This window comes from Daphnia magna, linkage group LG8 (assembly GCF_020631705.1).
Source record: "Daphnia magna isolate NIES linkage group LG8, ASM2063170v1.1, whole genome shotgun sequence".
NCBI lineage: Eukaryota > Metazoa > Arthropoda > Branchiopoda > Diplostraca > Daphniidae > Daphnia > Daphnia magna.
This window is the reverse complement of record NC_059189.1, coordinates 10281199-10301727: the sequence shown is the minus strand read 5'-3', so window position 1 is coordinate 10301727 and position 20529 is coordinate 10281199. Positions and strand designations below refer to the sequence as shown.

The 20529-nt window shown below is 43.2% G+C and overlaps 4 protein-coding genes and 1 long non-coding RNA gene across 9 annotated transcripts; 2 read left to right on the top strand and 3 right to left on the bottom strand.

Annotated features, from left to right (window-relative positions):
* Positions 1–265: 265 nt before the first annotated feature.
* Positions 266–3011, bottom strand: LOC116929150 (4-coumarate--CoA ligase 3). The gene is made up of 9 exons (XM_032936308.2): positions 2863–3011; positions 2540–2798; positions 2256–2463; positions 1982–2181; positions 1867–1918; positions 1552–1802; positions 1295–1472; positions 877–1208; positions 266–794 (listed from the first exon to the last, which is right to left on the bottom strand). The coding sequence occupies exons 2-9, from the start codon at positions 2780–2782 to the stop codon at positions 450–452; spliced, it is 1809 nt and encodes a 602-aa protein (XP_032792199.2). The 5' UTR covers positions 2783–2798; positions 2863–3011; the 3' UTR covers positions 266–449.
* Positions 3012–5451: 2440 nt separating this feature from the next.
* On the bottom strand, positions 5452–8333 carry LOC116929145. Its single transcript, XM_045178457.1, has 7 exons — positions 8090–8333; positions 7777–7971; positions 7571–7681; positions 7319–7489; positions 6672–7181; positions 6339–6625; positions 5452–6270 (listed from the first exon to the last, which is right to left on the bottom strand). The coding sequence occupies exons 1-7, from the start codon at positions 8268–8270 to the stop codon at positions 5452–5454; spliced, it is 2274 nt and encodes a 757-aa protein (XP_045034392.1). The 5' UTR covers positions 8271–8333.
* A 1258-nt stretch (positions 8334–9591) lies between these two features.
* Positions 9592–11175, top strand: LOC116929160 (probable endo-beta-1,4-glucanase celB). The gene is made up of 4 exons (XM_032936318.2): positions 9592–9925; positions 10016–10149; positions 10220–10697; positions 10786–11175. Exons 1-4 carry the CDS (start codon positions 9704–9706, stop codon positions 11047–11049), a joined length of 1098 nt encoding a protein of 365 aa, XP_032792209.2. The 5' UTR covers positions 9592–9703; the 3' UTR covers positions 11050–11175.
* Positions 11176–12487: 1312 nt separating this feature from the next.
* On the bottom strand, positions 12488–15784 carry LOC116929156 (probable 4-coumarate--CoA ligase 1). The gene is given in 10 exon segments (XM_032936314.2): positions 12488–13042; positions 13110–13214; positions 13217–13443; positions 13518–13695; positions 13776–14026; positions 14092–14143; positions 14207–14406; positions 14481–14688; positions 14765–15017; positions 15513–15784. Coding segments are annotated over 9 exon segments (1752 nt in total). The 5' UTR covers positions 15005–15017; positions 15513–15784; the 3' UTR covers positions 12488–12751.
* A 2616-nt stretch (positions 15785–18400) lies between these two features.
* LOC116929175 lies at positions 18401–20524 on the top strand. Of its 5 annotated transcripts, none has more exons than XR_006650707.1 (9): positions 18401–18626; positions 18687–18962; positions 19026–19114; positions 19296–19380; positions 19503–19648; positions 19708–19799; positions 19973–20047; positions 20128–20344; positions 20416–20524. It is a non-coding gene; the product is annotated as an uncharacterized LOC116929175 (long non-coding RNA). The 5 variants fall into 5 exon arrangements; XR_006650706.1 differs by having other exon boundaries at positions 19481–19648; XR_006650705.1 differs by having other exon boundaries at positions 19470–19648.
* Positions 20525–20529: the final 5 nt, after the last annotated feature.

Sequence of the window (20529 nt, the reverse complement as noted above, 5' to 3'; positions counted from 1 at the left end):
GTATGCAGACGATCAAGGCCTTCAATCTTTTTAGTCCTTTCAGTAACGATAACAGCGAACTGCTGGACACATAAATTACTGGTCGTTACAAGCTGTTCGTCGGCCCACGTCCGCGATAAGACGTGCCCCATTCAAAAGTCGTTTTGTTCAGCTAAATCGAATTTGTATTAACTATATCATTCCGAAATGCCGACTATTGGATGACAGGCTGTCTCTCTGCAATCAGAGACGTGGAAATGCAAATGAAGAGGCAGAGAAATTCAAATTTGCTCAATGTTGTATTAATACGTAAAATATAATATGTGTGAGTACATTTTTATACAGGCATGCATGGGATCAATCAGACATTTTATCACGAAATTCGATAGCTGCATTGCTCGCATTGCAAAAACAGACAATCCGCCGAGAAAACAAAAGAGAAACAGAAAATGAATGAATACAAAACACATTTAGAGATCGGCCAGCTGACGCGCAGTTGAATCCGTTGCGGAATAGATTTTATCCATGGTTTCATTAGCGTATTGGACCCTCAAGTCTTTGCGCAGGATTTTGCCCATGTTGTTTTTGGGGATGGCAGCGCAAAATTGGATGCCTCCCTTGATTTGCTTGTGGGCCGATATTTTGGAATTGACGAACGCCCCGATCTCATCATCGCTGACGGAATCCATTCCAGGTCTCTTCACCACGTAAGCGCGTGGAACTTCGCCCGCCTGTTCGTCGGGGATTCCAATAACGGCCGCCTCCGCAATGGCAGGATGGGTGATGAGGATGTCTTCCAGCTCAGCCGGAGCAACCTTTTCCAATTGAATAAACGTGTCTGTTAATTGCAGCTCTTATCGTTTCAAACTGAACCAAAATGGAAGACATTTTTTTTACCTGGAATCCCTTGACTTTGATGAGCTCTTTCAATCGATCGACGATGTAGAAATTGCCTTCTTCGTCGTAATAGGCCACATCGCCAGTACGTAGCCAACCGTCTTCGCTAATCATTTCTTTGGTGGCTTCGGGATTGTTGTAGTAGCCCTTCATGATCTGCGGTCCAGACAGGTAGAGTTCGCCCTCTTGGTACGGTCCTAGAGCTTGATCGCTCACATTGTGATTGATGACTTTGGCCTTTGAACGGGAAATAGGGGGACCGCACGAGCCGAACTTGGTATTACCCAACGGAGACATCAGAATTCCTGGGGATGTTTCCGTAAGTCCGTAACCTGTCAAGACAATTCATGTTTGAACAAAATGTTTCCATTTCTATCGGAAGAGATTTGAGAGGTATATATGAAAAATGAAGACGTACCTTCTTGCAGACTAGTGTTTGGATTGTTTAGTCGTTCAATCAACTTGGCCGACGTTTTAACGTTCAGAGGAGCCGCACCGCAGAAAATCGTGTGCAACCGACTGAACGATTCGGTTTTCAGGGCCGGATATTGGAGAAGAAGGGACGCAAGAGGGGGGACAATGTGCATGGCCGTCGGCTGTCGGAGGATAGACGAAGTTAATATGGTTAGTTGTTGATTCGTCGCTTCATCAAAGAAATTTGGGATTGTAAAGTACCTTGTGGTCGTCGATGGCTTTAAAGTAAGTTTGGACGTCGAATTGTGGCAGTGTCACCAATTTGGCGCCCGTCTGGAATCCCGTGTTCATCAGAATCGTGATGCCATACGTGTGGAAGAAGGGAAGGAGACAGATGTAGGTGTCTTGGTATTCGGATGTAGCCAGTTGGTGATTGGTGCCGCCAGGTTCCAAGAATTGCATGACGTTTGAACTCATGTTGAAGTGGGTCAACATGACGCTCTTTGGCAAACCTGTAATTTGATTCTGTTAGCATGTTTGTTTTGTGGGGATTGCCTGGATGGCTGAATTGATTACCTGATGTTCCGCTAGAGTGGGGCAGCAGGAAGATATCCTCCTTGACATTAACCTGCACATTGTAGAAGAATTATTAATATTGTCAAATTCATTTCAAGTAGATTATTCATCTTACGTCGAGGTTTTCGTTGAAAAGATCACCAGAATCTTGCGCCATTTCCTGGAAAGAGACGATTCCTTCTTGAGGTGGACCCAACAGGATGATGCGTCGAATAGTTGGGCAAAGACGGGCCACCTCTTTCAACGTCGCTGCCATCGGTGCAACACCAAAAAGAGCAGTGGCGCCATTGATGGACAATTGACGAGCCATTTCCTCTGTTCAAGAACAATCAAATGAAACTGTTAAACCTCTTGTGCGTCAGTAAACGTAAGTGTCTAATTGCACTCACCAGCAGTGTAGGTAGGGTTGACCAAAGAGACGGGCATTCCAGCACCGGAGGCTCCATACAACGCGATAGGGAATTCTGGAATGTTTGGCGAAATGATGGCAAACACTTCGCCCTTTTGGAATCCCATTCGAGTCAGCGCACTGCCGAAACGACGAATCAATTGGCGCATCATTTCGTAACTGTATTTACGTCCAGTTACTCCGCATTCCTGTTGCAACATTACATCGTAAAAATTAATATTCAATAAATGCATGTCGTACCACAACAAAGAATTGGCAGCCTACCGTTGCGATTTTGGTGGGCCAGCGGCTGGCACTTTCGAAAAGCTTTTGGACCATCGACATGTCGTGGAGTTTGCAATCACCAAACGGCGATGTGACGATGTTGTTTTCAAATTTAGAGGCCACCGGGGTCGGATTCATTTTGAGCGAAGGAGCAAGTTGACCCAATGCGGCTTTCTGGCCATTGGTTGCCTGGTTGGCTAGCAGTAGTGCTTGCCGCAGCGACGATCTTATGTTGAGGGACATTTCAACAGTTGAGTACCTGAATTGAAGACTAATAGTTAGTAAATGCTATAGGAAGGAACATTTGAATCGTTTGTCTATACCTTTCTTTCAATGGTTTTCAATCGTTTCCGTGCAGTGGCACTTTTGACAATGAAATAACGAATGAACAGTCGGTGTTTTATATGAATACGTGGGCAAGCAATTTGTGTGTGTGGAAAGCCCAGACTGATTATCTGTAACGACGACGACCATAGCTCATAAAATTTGGGGTTTTTCCAAACGTTTGTTTTGATTATTTTTGTCCTTGGCCAGTAAATTACATCACGAGGAGTCTAAACAAAAAAGGGAGTGGACCGGATGGGGACAGTCTGGAGGTTTACCCCTGTCCCGCCCCTTATCTTTGCCCATCTTTTGCTCCGGCTATCGCTTTACGCGCTGCTTTACAAACACGCCAACTTGTATTATTATTCCAATGTCCAAAAAATCACACACTTTGGTACAATCACAGCCAATTAATTGATTTTACTCATTCTATAATGAGATCTTTGTTTATTGAAGAGAATCATAGACGGTCATGATATGGTAAGACATCTCTCATTCGTTTTACTTATGCGAATTTCGAACAACTTCAATTGAAATGAACGCAAAACACACATAAACTTCTACATTTGTGCTTTCATGGGTTGTTAAGTCTGTACAGGTTTATCACGACCTTTTAACCGTTGGGTATTGAAAATGATAATTATGGGCATTGTTGATTATGTATACAGTTCTCTTGTGACGCACGAGACGAACTCGTATAGCAATTGTTTGATCAAAAATGGAAAAACCTTCAGACGATTGATTAGAGAGATCGAGTTTCTTTCTTTTTTTTTTCTCCACAGTGCTCCTTTATCTGGAAGAGCTGACTGTCGCGCCTGTTCACACATCGCGCTATTGGCAAGATAATTGCATTCAACAAGAATTGAGAAACCTTCTTTGGTAAATGAGGTACAGTATGCATTTAAAAAAGACACTTGGTCAACACTATATCGAGTGAGCATTAACAAAAAACTGACTGACGTGTGCGTAATGTGAAAACAATCAACGACGTTTAGCAGGAAGTGGAACTGAACGAGGAAAATCAAATCACTTTGAATGGCTATTTGCTGCGGCTCATTATTTCCCACGCTTCTCAATTACGCATCGTTCCTTAATTATATCTTTTAGGAAAAGTCGTCGTATCTATTCAGTTTGATTGACATTGACAGCCATGAATTTGATGGAAATAAACTCGGCATTCGACTCTAACACAGAGGGCTATTAAAGCGGAGTGCTCAGGCACCTTTCGCTGTATGACTGTATGGGCCTACACGTTTGAAGTTGATGAGCTTATTCAAACAACACAAAACTATAAATATAAACAGTATTTACATTAGTTATCAGACACCCAAAGGTTTTTACTTTGTTTAACTTTATTCTTTTTTCCCCATCCATCACTCACGTGTCACGTGATGTGTTTGTACTTTAACCCAAACTTAACCGCTGAGAGGTTTCGCGTTCTCTCTAAACCTTGTTTCTTTCACTTTTGAAACTTTGGTTGTCATTCGAAAATAGTTAAACAATTCAAAGATAATTCAATCTTTTGTTTTGTTTTCTTTTGAAAATAAGAGATATAGGAGGCGTGCATTAGAGGGTTGGTTGTTTCCAGTAGTAATACGTATTCCACCGAGTAATACGTATAAGTTATACGTTAGAAAGAGAACATGATTAACCGTAAGTCGTTTCCCGTATATATACATCTTGACGCCAACTGGAAAATCCAATCTTCTTTTGCGTTGCGTAGCTTCGCGTGTACTACGCATTTGTCGACGGTCACACGGTTTCAATTATCTCGTCTTCTTTGTGATTGTCCTTCACGTAACCCCGAGTTTTTGATCGTGATAAGTATATAGTTTCCAAGGCTCCCTACACACTATACATTCGTACATAGGAGAATTATGGAAGCGTCAAGATATCGGAAGTTGCTCCTCAAGGATGACACACAACAACGTAAAACACGAAATGTAGTACAGTAAAACATAGATGGCTAATTGATTCAATTTCATGGTTTCGGACACGATGTGCTGGCAGCTCTAAAAATAAAAAAAGAACAAAACAGAACAAACGGTTGAAACCAAGGTTCTTTTACAGCAAGGATTTGCGCCCTGTCGCTTCCGAATCGTATATATATGATATATGCAAATGTCATTGGGTACAATTGCGAAAAAAGGCTGGCTCCCTTTGTGCTGCGTGCATCGTGTTTACCTTTGAATATACGTTGCACGCTGAGTAAACTTTAGGATCATATCAGTTTCAAACGACTCACATTTTCCCTCCCAGTAGTTTATATCAGTGATAAGGGCTTAAATCTAAAGACTTTAAACACGCGCTTTAAAACTATATATGTACAACTATGGACATGTTTTAGGTGTAAACGTTTAACTGTTTAATACTGACGTTTATTTACCTTTCGATTAAATGTGCAGGAAAATACAACACAAAACATACAAGTGCGACCCCATTATACCTAAACCCTCGATTGATCCGACCACCAAACCCCTTAAAAGAACGAATTAAACTTAATGCCAAAGAAACGTCTTTCATGCATAGTTGTTTAACATATTCCAAACATTTCTTCATACTAGCCATATAATGTCCGGATCTTTGTTTTAACAGCCGAATCTGCTGCATCGGATGCCCTTTTGGAGCAGCTCATCCGGTTCCTCTTCCAATTCCGTTTTCACTTGGTTTCTCTTTAATTTCGCGGCTGCGTTGGCTTCCGTCGGTCCGGCTGAATGGCCCGATGGCTTGATTGGTTTCCCTTGCTCGGCATTCTTTTTCTTTGGCGCACTTTTCTGCTCGTTGGCTGTCGGCTGATGTGTCCGTTTTTTGTGTCCCTTTTCGGCATGCGCTGGTTTAACCGACTTCTTGATTGGCTTCGGATCAACCGTCATCGACTTTGGCGGTTGCAGCGGTTTCTGCTTCTCTCTCGGTTTGGTCGTCGTCACTTGGCTCTTCACTGCCGGCACTGACTTGATCGGTTTTTGTGTCGGCTGTTTCGCAATCGCTGGCCGAATGCTGGAGCCCAATGTCACGGGCTTCTCTGTCATTGGCTCGCTCAATTTCCCCGCATCGGATGTTGTCCGATTGTCAGGTTGATGAACCGATTCCAGCGTCACTTGTTGGCTCGAATTTCGCGACTTTGTCTCACTCAATTTCGGTTCTGGAACGGGTTGCATTGCGACCATTTGATTGCTCATTTCGATGGTCTCATTCTTCGGTTTCGATGCCACCGATGGCAGATGTTGGTGCGATTCATTTGACGTTGATGGTTCAGATGAAATCTGCGGTCCAACCGGTTTAGTGTTGTCGTTCAAGTCCGTGCTGCTGTCGGTTGAGTTGGCTGATTTCATCGGTTTCTTTAACACTCTCATCGGCTTCACCTTTTGCTCTGGCTCCAACCAGTTCTCAGGTTGAACCTGTTGGTCCTATGAAATTGTTTCATCAGTAAAATGAAGGTCTGCCCCCATTAGAAAGGCACTGAAACAGGACTTACGGACGGAAGATGGATGGATTGCGTCAAATAGTCGGAATCGGAGCCAATATGGACTGCACCAAGATCGTCTTCAAAATTGTCCGAGCCATCAGCCATACGGCCGGCTGGGCCGAATGGACCTGGAGCGCCAGCAGGGCCAGGGGGACCCGGTGGTCCGGCTGCACCGGGACTTCCCGCTGCACCAGCTGAGCCTGCTGCCCCAGCTGATCCAGCGGAACCAGCAGGGCCTGATCCCGCCGTACCCGTTGGTCCAGGAGGACCGGAAGGGCCGGTTGCACCGGCTGACCCTGCAGCAGCCAGCCGTTCCGGGTGTGCCAGGAGGACCTGTTGGACCTGCAACGCCTGACGCTCCAGCTGCCCCGACACACCAGCAGCGCCTGTTGGTCCTGCTGCTCCGGTTGTACCTGAGGGGCCTGTTGCGCCTGTTGGACCGGCTGCACCATTTAGACCGTCTTGGCCTGCAGGACCTGGTGCCCCAATAGTTCCAGGTGGACCAGTGGCACCGGACGGTCCTGCGGGGCCAGTGGCTCCAGTAGTACCCGGAGGACCCGTAGGGCCTGCAGCACCTGACGCACCGGTGGGACCTGTTGCGCCTGAAGTTCCTGCTGGACCTGTAGCACCAGTAGGACCTGGGGAGCCAGAAGGACCAGACGGGCCAGTAGGACCTGCTGCTCCAGGTGTTCCAGAAGCGCCCGGTTGCACCAGTTGGGCCTGCAGCGCCAGCTGCTCCAGCCGCGCCCGCCGCTCCGGCCGCTCCGGCTGCTCCGGGCACTCCAGGTATACCAGGAATACCTATTCCTGTTGGCCCAGTAGGCCCAGTTGCTCCTGGTGGTCCAGGAGGACCTAAACAACGAAGGAATTGAACCAAGTTCATTTGATTTTAAACTTTGCTGTTTGTCTGCCTTTCGAAAACGAGAGCTCGACAAGAGATTTCCCGTGTTAGTATTCATTTCGCCCTGTGAAAGGGTTTGATCAATTACCGGGTGGCGCTGCAGCGTACTGGAACGGATAATATTGCGGCTGGAACAATCCGAAAATTCTCGATCCAAAGAACCTTGCAAGGCTGTTCAACGGGTCGCCCTTCTTAAGAATCGGACGGTTGTTTTCTAACGATTTGTCTCCTTGGTCGTATCTTTGTTCAGCCAGCAGACCTGGCAATTATCATGTACACATTTCTCAATAATAGTCTGTGATAAATTAACGAATGGCATTCAAATGAGCGTCTTTCTTACTGGTGGGTTCACCGTCCTCAGCAGTTGATGGTAGGTGATCGTAGATGTTTGGTGGTGGTCCAACGGCACCAGAAGTGTCTTCGTCGTGCTGGTAGGTTTGACCAAACGACCCTGACATTGCGTAATATTTGAATAACACGAAGTTAGCTCATTTTTTTAATGTAGTTAATCAATAGGTGTTTTTATGTTGGTGTAAGTATTTATACTTTTCGATAGCTGTTGGCGAGTAGTTTGCATCCTGTTACGAAGACTTTCTTTGCCGACACGGCCGAGCCTTAGAAATCGAGGGAAAGGGGATTGTTCTCTATGTCTGCCATCGTATCTCGGATCGGATAGTTGTGGCCGGTTGGCCAAATAGTCGGGATAATCGTCAATGGGCTCAGCATAATAAGGCCAGATTCCTTCAATCGAAATAACATGTACAACTTGCGATCAACATTGAGCATCGGAAACGTCTAAAACTAAAGCTATAAAATACACGAAATTCTATACCAGACGTTTAAGTAGAAGAAAACCTACCTTGCAGATGGTTTTCCATTGGCTGCTGATGATTGAAATCATCGTCTAACGAACCATCAACTAGTAAACGATGATACGATGGAAATTCGGAATAATGCGGTGCGAATCTTCTATTGCCTCGGCCATTAACGGACAAGAAAGCGACAAAACAGGTCGAAATGAATAGCAAACAAGTCCGCATGTTTGCTCGTCTGGCTTTAGATATGTACTTGTCCAGCAAAAGGAAAGATCTAGACTAACTCGATGTTGGTCTATGCCTCTCTCTTTCATATTTATACGCAATCCGGGAACGCGTACGCGTTTCCGGGTTGTGCCCAACGCTGTTCGCGTATCTGATTTGATTTGTTTTATGACAGTCTTCAATGCTGCCATTTGTTTACGAAACTTAATCGGTACATGACGTGTTACCGTTTGCGGCAACACATCCACCGAGAATAGATTTTCTAAGAAGCTAAAAAAAAAAACGATTTGTTTCGTGAGATGTGTGAATCTCGCGGTATACACTTGTTAACACAGATTGTGTGTGACGAAAAAACCCCCAAAAAAGTAACAGTGATTATTAAAACGGTTTTTACTCACGGAGGAGGTGATTTCGTTGGCCACACCAACATATTATCCTTTTGGTTTCGTTTGATTTTCCCCTTTAGATGGGCGAGAAAATGGCTTTGGTTTTTCGTCCATCGTGATTCATTTTTTCTATACGACGGTGGCATGTTAACCGAAAACAGGCGACTTTTAATGGAAAAAAACATGCTTTACTGCAAGCTGCATGCTTTACACGTGAATCTTTGCCATTTTTGGTTGATGTTATTTCTGGCACGTGCATTGCCTAGGTCGGTGTCCCTCTCCATAACAACTGGGCCGGAAGGCGTGGGTATAGGCTAACGGTGTGTGACCAAGTGTGTAATTAAAAAGAAAACGAAATGCAGGAGAGAAGTTCTCAGACAGGTATAAACGAAAAAAAAAAACCCAAAAAATTTTCAAGATCAGATGTTTCTCAGGCTGCATATACCCAGCAATTTGAAACAATATAGAATTCATTCATCTTCGAACAATGACCTCGCCATTCGGTTTTCAAGCAAAGATCAGTGAACGCATTTAGCTATGTTTTTTAGCTGGCCACATTGCTGTTATAGACAAGTCTGATGAGAGCAGTCCGCATTCGAAAGATGGCCATCAACGAAGCCACGACTAGAATCACAAACTGGCAGTCACTGGAAGGCAAAAGATAATTTTCAATGTTCGAATTCGACGTTTTCACAGGTTGCGTATGTCTCGTTTTTTTGTTTTTTTCACGGCCCCTGTTATTCATTTCATCCTTCCATTCGAATTCGATATGAGCAAAAGCAAGTTGTTGTGAAAATATGTGTCGTTTAACGAAGCCATGCGTATGTTGCAGGGAATCTGAACAAATGCGAAAACATATGCGTGGCAACCAGGGACGTTATACGGCCAGACTTAATCATCTGCGTTTGAGGGCAAACAAATGGAAGAATTTATGGGGGGAAATGTTCAGTGTAGTTCCTGACCGTCCTTAGTAACTAGACAGTATACATTTCGTATAACGAGTTCAAGCTTTTCTGTAAACGATTGGATTTTCTTGAACTGGTTGTCATGTTTCTTTTAGTCATTTTAGCCTTAGCCCATTGCTCGTCTGCCAACGATGCAGTCGAAAATGATTTGAACCAGGCTCGTACAACGGGAGCCCTTGATTTCACCGTCCAAGTATGTAGCAGTTTAGGTAACTGTCAACCCCTAGCTACTGGGCTGGTTGTCGATAACAACTGGAGAGGCGTCTACTACAACCTCTGCTACGATCCCAAGCGTTGCGACAAGGTATACTCTTCAAATTTAATGTTAATTGTAGAATGGATGTTGTTGCAATTTTGAGACCCTTGAATTTCTTTTTCCAAATGATGTTTTCAGATTCCCACAGTTAGTGAATATCAAACTCTGTTTGGGCTGACTGTGTCGCCTTCACGCACTCATCTGAACCTCACCTACGTGGCCAATGCTCCGGGACCCCGCATTTATTTGACCACCGGTCCCGGCACCAACAGGTAAGTACATGCAACATTCAAGAAATGCAGTTGCAAAATTTGACGATCTCGCCGTGAAATCAATTGTTAGTTATCAGATGGTTTATCTGTTGAATCGAGAACTGAGTTTCGACGTCGACTTGTCCACCGTCGGCTGTGGATTGAACGCCGCCTTCTTCTTCGTCGCAATGGAAGCCGATGGAGGCACAGCACGTTATGGCTACAAAGGACCCGTGTATGGCACGGGCTATTGCGATGCCCAGTTAGCTTCCACCAACAAGCCGACTTGCCACGAATTAGACATCATCGAATCCAATAGTTTGACGACTCTGTTAGCCACTCACACCTGCAACGCGTCCCAATATTGCGAGCCTACAGGCTGCGGTTTCATGCCGTATCCACTTGGCCAAACGAAGTTTTACGGACGCGGTAGAACGTTCAGCGTTGACACTACGAAGCCCTTCACGGTCGTCACTCGCTTCGTCACCGTCGATGGAAAGGACACGGGCAATTTGAAAGAGATCCAGCGCTTCTACAAGCAAAACGGGAGGATAATTCCTAATCCTACGGTAATGGTAAATACGTTTTTCAAGTATATAGTAGTACGTAATCCCGGAAAATAAATGCTAATGTCTGTCTGAAATTGTGTTCCGCAAGGTTGGGGGGAATTTCAACTCGGTGTCGGACGCTTATTGCCGTTACTACGGGCTGAATAATCTCGGCGGCCTATCGGCCAGTATGACGCAAGGCTTGAAAAAGGGAATGGTCCTCACCATGGGCTTGTGGGGAGACCTTAAAAATCCCGATTTCATGGGCTGGTTAGACAAACCACCCTATGGTCCTTGTCCTGTCTACAGCAATCCCAATCCTAGGGTCACCTATGGCAATATCAAGTACGGACCCATCGGATCAACCGCTTGATTCTGGATAAACTTCTACCGCTCTTTATTGAAATCTTTATGACATTTAAAAATATGTACGAGGTGCAGGTGTTGGTGAGTGTAGCTTATAGTTAATTTACAATCAATACACAACGGTATAAAGGAATGATTCAAAGATTACATTGAAACCCGATTGCATATCTGTTAAACTGGTATACATTCGATCAGTTATCAAACGATCGTGTATCTATATGCTTCAGGCTGTTGGCAGTTATAATAAACAAACGAAAACTGCGTGTGGCAAATGTTTGCTGCGCAAATATGTAAACACGATCGACGAGAAATTGGCTTCAATCAGAACGAGGTATTACATGATACGTAGAAAATGAAAATAGCTAAACGTATAGATATGTGCGGAATAAGCGCAGTAAACTGCAAGGTCGAAACTGATTGCATCTGTTTCTAACGTGCACGTATACCAGGCACGTAGGCAACAACTGTTCAAATCTATTACGACAACCTGTCGTTTACAACTGCACAGGCTCTATGACATTCTTCTACGTTCATGCACCTGCGTGCATTTCGGATTTTAAAAAGCGTTTCGAAATTCGTGACGTGAATCCAGACACGCGTGCAAGAGAAACTCAAATAAGGGAGACAACCCTGTATACATTCACTGTCAAGAATTGCGTTCATCATTTTTGAATTGTCTACGGGAAAAATCAAAAGAATGTTCAGCAGCTCGTAGAGTTAAGCAGAAACATCCAAGGCTTCTTATTGAGCAATAAGGGAGCTATGAAAAACAGCCGGGATATTCCTTAACTGTTGACGTAAACGATTTTGTTTTTCACTTGGACGAAAACAGGGAGCTGTTTTCCCACACGTAATTCGTATTGAAACGGGACTGGTCAGACCTAAACAGCTGACGTGTTTTTTGTTTTTTTGAGATTAAACTCTTATTTTTCTTTTGGGAAAATTGATATCTATGTTGGCTGAGAACGTGAAAAATAAAAAAGGGATTATTTACGTTGTTTCTATATCGATGATGTCAATGGAAAAACCCCAGTTTTGTTTGGTGCCTCGCGGATAACGTGACAGAGTCATTGAGTCCTATCACGAATTTTTTCCAGCTTTGATATTTGTATTCAAACAGTTTATGAAACTGTCGGTTCATTTTCCTTGTGAAGAACAACGTCATTTAATCGATCGCACATCTGTGATGGACAACGTTTTCCAAGCTTTTGGTACGCGCTGGAAGTTGTTCCTTACACGTACCCCTTTCATTTGTTTAAAGATTGAGCCTTTTCAAGCAGTTGAACGAGAGAGTTCAGATGAAATCATGAATAATTGAGGTGAAATAACTAAGCAGAGGAGTGAACAACCTATCGTTTCTCTGTGCACAAATTGAATGAACGAAACTCATCACAATTGATTGATATTTAAAATATTCAACTGTTTGTTGTTGTTGAAGGCACACGTTTTTTTTATGGTACATTTTTTTATTTATACGTACACCTACACTACTCATTGAGTATTTCGGTCAGATTATTGTCCAGTCAATGATCACATTGTTTTTTTCTTTAAACCCTAAAAGAAGAAAGAGTCACATGGGTGTCTACAGGAGAGATGTGGTTGCAACGGTGTTGCACGGTGTTGATCAGATAGCGAACGAGTATTGCGCAGTTGATAAAAAAAAACAATGGCAGTTTTAAAAAAATGTTTCCTATACGCCATTGAGCAATTTACTTTGCATTAGCAAATTGAGATCGCAGTTCACGTCGCAAAATCTTGCCCATGTTATTTTTAGGAATCGCCATGCAGAACTGGATGCCTCCTTTGATTTGTTTGTGGGCCGATACTTTGGAATTGACGTAAGCTGCGACTTCAGCCTCGCTGACCGAATCCATTCCAGCTTTCTTGACAACGTAAGCCCGTGGAAGTTCACCTGCCTGTTCGTCCGGGATTCCTATAACAGCAGCTTCGGCCACAGCCGGATGGCTGGTCAGGATATCCTCAAGCTCAGCCGGAGCAACCTTGTCATATTTCAGTTTGATCTCAGTTTTTAATAAAACGGTGCATAGAATACAATGATTTTTTTACCTGGAATCCTTTGACTTTGATGAGCTCTTTCAATCGGTCGACGATGTAGAAATGGCCTTCTTCGTCGTAATAGGCCACATCGCCAGTACGTAGCCAACCGTCCTCTCGCTAATCATTTCTTTGGTGGCTTCGGGATTGTTGTAGTAGCCCTTCATGACCTGCGGACCAGCGACGTAGAGTTCACCTTGCTGGTAAGGTGCCAAAGCGTCATCACCAACCTGGTGATCGATAATTTTGGCCTTTGATCTGGAAATGGGAGAACCACAAGAGCCGAGCTTGACATTTCCTAATGGAGACATTAGAATTCCGGGCGATGTTTCCGAAAGTCCGTAACCTTTTCAAAATAGTTTTGATGTCATTGTTCATCTGATGGGGGCGTTATCATTGATAGGAGAAAAAAAAACTGACCTTCTTGAAGACTCAAGTTTGGAACATTAAGACGTTCGAGGAGATTAACCGTCGTCTGGACGCTTAATGGAGCCGCTCCGCAGAAAACTGTGTGTAAACGGCTGAAGGATTCGGTTTTTAGAGCCGGATATTGGGCGAGAAGAGATGCTAGAGGCGGAACAATGTGCAACGCAGTCGGCTGTATCGACATCCGATTCGAAATTGTGTGTCGCTATTAGTGAAGCATGACGTCCAAATGAAATGTTGACTTGAAAATACCTTGTGATCGTCAATGGTTTTAAAGAAACTCTGAATTTCGAACTGAGGAAGTGTCACCAATTTAGCGCCTGTTTCGAATCCAGTGTTCATTAGAATCGTGATGCCGTAAGTGTGGAAGAAGGGAAGAAGACAGATGTAAGTGTCTTGGTATTCGGATGTAGCCAGTTGGTGATTGGTGCCGCCAGGTTCCAAGAATTGCATGACGTTCGAACTCATGTTGAAGTGGGTCAACATGACGCTCTTGGGTAAACCTGTTATTTGGATTTGGTTAGCGTGTTTGTTTTGGGGTGATTGTCTATTCATTTGAATTGATTACCTGATGTTCCGCTAGAGTGGGGCAGCAGGAAGATATCCTCTTTAGCATTAATCTGCATATTGTAGAAGAATTATTAATATTGTCAAATTCATTTCAAGTAGATTATTCATCTTACGTCGAGGTTTTCGTTGAAAAGATCACCGGAATCTTGCGCCATTTCCTGGAAAGAGACGATTCCTTCTTGAGGTGGACCCAACAGGATGACGCGTCGAATAGTTGGGCAAAGACGGGCCACCTCTTTCAGTGTCGCTGCCATCGGTGCAACACCGAAAAGAGCAGTGGCGCCATTGATGGACAATTGACGAGCCATTTCCTCTGTTCAAGAGCAATCAAATGAAACTGTTAAATCTCTTGTGCGTCAGTAAACGTAAGTGTCTAATTGCACTCACCAGCAGTGTAGGTAGGGTTGACCAAAGAGACGGGCATTCCGGCACCGGAGGCTCCATACAACGCGATAGGGAATTCTGGAATGTTTGGCGAAATGATGGCAAACACTTCGCCCTTTTGGAATCCCATTCGAGTCAGCGCGCTGCCGAAACGGCGAATCAATTGGCGCATCATTTCGTAACTGTATTTACGTCCAGTTACTCCGCATTCCTGTTGCAACATTCAATCGTAAAAATTAATATTCAATAAATGCATGTCGTACCACAACAAAGAATTGGCAGCCTACCGTTGCGATTTTGGTGGGCCAGCGGCTGGCACTTTCGAAAAGCATTTGGACCATCGACGTGTCGTGGAGCTTGCAATCATTAAACGGCGATGTGACAATGTTGTTTTCAAATTTAGAGGCATCTGGCGTCGGTCTTGATTTAGGTGGCACAGCAATATTGCACATGGTGGCTTTTTGGCCATGGCTAGTCTGGTTGGCTAGCAATAAGGCTCTTTGCAAAGTTGATCGTAAGTTTGACATTTCTCAAGTTCACCTGCAGAACAAAATAAGAATGTCATGTTGATGGCAAATAAAAAGATGTTGGACGTTGAGGTTTGCTAAATGTAATTAATACGTTTAAGGCATTAAATACTACCCGACACAGGCAACCGTCGTTAAACACTCTGAATCTATTCCTTCGCTTTGCTTTTGTCGTTGCGCATTAGGTTGCTACGAAGAACACTTGAGTAATCACGTTGATTTCTACGGGGAACTTGAACGTTATTTTTAAAAAAGGCAAGGGTACAAAGGGGATGCAAGGGTGGAACAAACAAAACAAACAGAGGGGGGCGCAGTCCATCGGGGGCCACGTCACCCTGTCATTTCCCCCTTCCATTCTTACGGACCCAGGCTTATTGGATTCCCAAACCAAAATACGCCGATAACACTTGGTTCGCAAGAAAAATCAATACCGTGGAGCACACGTTAAACATTGTGCTACGATTCAACGACTACGACGTAGTAAAACCAAACCTTTTAAACAACGTACCGAAATGCGAGCGGAGATGTAATCCAACAGTGGCAAAACGTTATTGGAAAGCAATGCGAATTCGGTTCAACCGATTATGTCTCGCACAACTAATGGGAAATCCTCGGCAAATGTTGATTGAAAATAGAATTGAAATTGTTTTTAAATTACAATTGTCGTACGGACTTAAAAACAACTAGAAGACACGGAGCAAATTAAATGGAATGTGAGATAAGAGCTGATTCGGAGTAACGCTTGAAAAAAAAAAGAAAGGAATTTTTCAAAAAAAAAAAAATGATAAAGAGAACCATCCAGTTCTAACGACTAGCTGTTACTGGAGGCTTGTCTGTAGCACGTCTAGGGGTCTAGTCCATAGAGGTTTCACATATTTGAGTCTACGTGACGGAACACACACCCTACAATGGAGGCGGAAAAGCTGAAAAGGAAGGGGGAGGTTGGACGCTTCAGGCTACTAAGTTTTACTGTTAAAACTATAGGCCATTGTGCTCGTTTCGGTTTAATGAAAATTTCTCTACATTTTCCCAAGAGGTCCTTCTCAAATTCGTAGCAGAAAGCTCAATGCGTCTACTGAATTTTCTAATTGTCGTCAAGCCACACGTATCGCGGTTCCATTAAATTTCTCCGGATGCATGGATGAGGAAGGGGGATGTTTGCAATTGAGGCCATCCAGAGAAAATGGGAGCCTTCTATAGGACTGAATTGCATTTCTCGTGAACACGTTTCTTTTGTTTCATTCGCATCCACACAGAATTGGGTGCGCGCGCAGAGTTGCCCGCAGGCACGCATCCCAACCTTTTTATTTTTGTTTATTGCGTAACAACTAAAAAAAAAAAAAAGGCTTCGCTTAAATCAGTGATGCCATAGGCAAGTTGACTATGGTCCGGAACATGATTCGTCATTGACGACTGGCTGGCTACAAAAAGGATGTGTTACAACACGGGCTGAAGATTAGACTACGTAACGACAGTCAAAACTATAGGCGCAGGATATAATGTAATTCAATGTCGTGTGCGTGCTCGGCGTGAAGGAGGCCACACCCTCTACCGGAAATACTGTGAAGTCTTTATTCTCCTGTTTCTTGGCAAAAAGTGAGGGCTCCTGCAGTAAATATAGAAGGAGTTCAATCTATTAGAATTCAATCTACTTTTATCCAGATTGAAGTTGTACAAACCCTGTTAGTAAAAAAATCTGGTAAAAAAATCTCAGATACAATTAATTAGATTGAAATTATGCCTGTTTGAGAAGGTACCAAACTCTCGTGTCAGTTTATCTAAAAAAGCAAAAAAGCTGAAAAAGTAAAAAAGAGTATTTAAAACACGTTTTGTACTAGGGAAACATAATATATGAATATGAGATCATGATGAACATGATGATATAAGAATATAATTATACCTTTCTCGACAAGTTTCCCAGCCGAATCTATAAATTCCATCGTTCTCTTCACGAGAGGTCGGCCCTTTTCTAAAAGTAATATATTTATTCATTTTAAATGACAGCAGGTCGCCATTAAAAACGAAAATGACAACAAACGAGGAAAAAAAAACAATTGCCGGTTCAAATGCGACGGCGGCTGCTGAAATTTCGGGGCCTATCCACCACTGCGTGGCTTGAAAGGATGGTCACGTGACCATCCCACTGAGCCAATGAAAACCCTGGAAATGGTGCCGTTTTCTGGTACGGACCTCTCCGTACGTACGTGGAGACCATGTTGGCGTCGTTCGTCCATTTGTTTTCTTTTGAATTTGTTACAGTGCCGGTCCAGTTATAGAACCGACCTGTGCACGGATTTTCATTTAATTGCATAATTTTTAACTGGAGATATAATTCAGCTACTGTAGTGTAATTAACTAATTATGCAAAAAAATTTAATCAATTGACTTGGACATAACCGATCCAATTTGGCAATTTGTAATCAATTTCACCGAAAGTCGGCGTCTCGGCGACGGCTGGCGACGATTATAGGTAGGGATCGGCCCCGATTAGCCCTAATCGGGTTAACCACACCCGCCCCGGGAAAAGGCAATCGGGGCTGAATCGTGGTGCCATTTCATCAGCCGGGGCGGGGCGGGGCGGGGCAAAAATCGAGGTTAACCCACTTGCCCCGACACCATTTTCAAAAATGGCGCCTGAATTCAAACTACAAATTTGGGTCGGTTTTTTATCGGGGCAACCGGGGCAAACATAATAATCGATTTCGACTCGATCGATTGTGTTTTTACGTCGATCAATTGATTGCAATCGGGGTTGCATCCCCGATTAGGCACCCTGACACAACCCCGATTGAGATCAGGGTTCAAAAATTTTCACCCTGAGCCCCGAACACCCCGCCCCGATCCCGAATTTAGAAACCCGATTGGAAAAATGCGCCCCGTTTAGGGTCGGGGCCGATCCCTCGGCTCAGCCCCGATCACATTCTAATCGGGGACACCACTAAGCTTCCCCGATTAAAATGAATCGGGGAAGTTCGATGCGGGGATTTCTTTTTTCGGTGCGGAATGGTGCTATAATCGGTGCTGCACCGATAGCACCGCTTCAGCCATAAGGGGTTAGTCTTACCAGTGACCTTGAGTTCTGATAGGCCAACGAGAATCACGTGACTAGGGTCACATTTTGTTCTTGTTGGCCGCAGGGCAACTGCCAATTTAGATCACTATTCATTGATAATCGGGGAAGGCACCGATCACCGATATCACCGCACCGAGCACCGAAATCGCTTCCCCGATTAAGATTATCCCCGCACCGGATCGACTAAAATGCTCCCCGATCGGCGCGGGGACGAGCGCTAGAAAAGGGGTAAAAGAGGAATTATGGCAACATCGATCTAGGGAAAATCTAGGGATTTTTAGATTTTGAAATCGGGTAAAAAATGAGATCTGGCAACTCAGCTAGGGATTATTATTTTTCAGCCGTGGAAGCACTGCGAAGGAGCAAGAAAGTAGCAAATTTGCCTTGTCTCTGCAAGTGGCCGCCATTTGAGTAGCACATGGCCAAGAAACTGAATTTTGTTTATTATAGCTGTATTTAAAATGCTAGAGTGATTAATATCACGTAATCATTTGAAACATTATGTGGAAAACGTTTACATGAATCAACTCTTGTTGGATAGTAGTAAGGGTACGTTTGTTGGAACGACAAAATTATTAACTTAATTAGTAATGCATGTCTCGTTGTCAGGTTCTGTTGAGCTGAGAAACGTTTCTTGGAAACTCGAAATAATAAACTAACCTGGTCTCCCAATGGCAATCCATGCTTGCTACATTTTAAAAATGTTAACTGATGTCCCACCATCTATGTTGCTTTCAATGAAATGGTTGATATTCCACAAAGGGTTTACACGTACAGTTTAAGTACTGACAGGTGACATGTAAAGTTGAATTTATGTGGGGTGATGACACAAACTTATGGAGATTTGCTGTCAAAAAGTTGATCTCTTCAATGGAAACAATTTTAGTAAGTCTGAAACAGCTTTTTGATATTGGGAAGAAATACTTCATCTAACCATTCTTCTCTTAGAAACTTTCTGCTACCAGTGTATTTTTGTTCCTCTACCTGTGAAGGAACAACTGAACTTGATGTTGCTGTTGTGATGGATCTGATTATTGGTAAGCTCTGCTTATATTTGCACCAATCTTTATGATATCTCTTAACTAGGGAAAATATTGAAATATTAAATGATCAGCCATTTAAGTTATGAAGATTCCTTCATTGTAAAAAAATTTAAAAAATCTGGAAGAGTTTGTAGAAACCTTGATAAAATACTAAATCTTATCTTATTTCTCTTAGAATCTTTTCAATGCCAGAGTATTTTCCTCTTCTCATTAAGAAATAACCTAACTTAATATTGCATTGTAGTGGGTTTGGATTATTGGTAAGTTTTGCTTTTATTCTGACAAATTCTTATTAGACTGTTATGGAAGGTTCTTTTTCACATTTTGGTACTAAAATAATTTGGCTCAGCTATTCCTTAGATGTATTTTATTGTGGCAAAAGGTAATGTTATTGTTTGTCTGAGTTCGAAAAATGGGAAGCGTCACCAACGATCTGATCGCTATCATTTTCGGTACGGAACTTTAAAAAACCTGTGCTGGTTAATTTTTGGTTGAATATTTTACGTCGAAGACACCTAAAGGATTGAGGTGATTTAATTTTTTTAAAGACCTCGAATTAATCTTATTAATTATCGTGAACTTGCTAGGTCTCGCGGTTACGCTAAAAACTGAGATACGTCCGTGGCAGTGGTTGAAAGCGAGCAACTCGGACGCATCCAGTTGGCTTCTAGCCCGTTTGGTATGAAATTTCCCAACTTTATTCGTACGTTTACAGCAATTGAATGTGTCAATCTGAATATGGAAACCAGTCGATACGAGCCCATTCTGCAAGGCAGAGCTAAACTAAAATTGCCTCGAGAAAGTGAATAATTGCATGCAGAATCATCGTATCTTTGTTTAATTTCTTTTCAGTTTCGTGGATCATTCGTGTCTATTAAGGATTTAGACAAAGAGGACTCACTGCTGGCGGATATCATAACAATTTTGGTAAGAATCAAGCTTTTATTTATTCGTTTTTTTAAACACATGCCAGCTACAGGAGATGGACTAGCAACATTCTTTGATAGAAACATTCATTATGATTCCTCAACTGCATCTGATTGTCAGCGTTGTGGATGAAATCGTCATTTCGTTAAACCAGCACAGTGTTTTTGAGCCAAAGGTCACCGGTTTTTCCGTTTATCCGTTACTTAAATTTACGGGATCTGATTTCATCGATCATGCTTCTTTTTTTCTCTCAGAAGATAAAGTCTGGTAAAATCTCCCTATACCAACAGTTGAGAGGTATCTAAGTGTCCATCTAAATATTTAAAAACTCAATAAACAACTGTCATTTGGTTTTGTTTTCATGGTAGATGAGTCAACACTCTCAAATGGATCATGGTGATATTGTATTGTTCCGAAAACTTTTGAAATGGGTCACGAAGGATATTTAAGTCTGCGCATGTACAGCGCTCAGGCAATGAAGC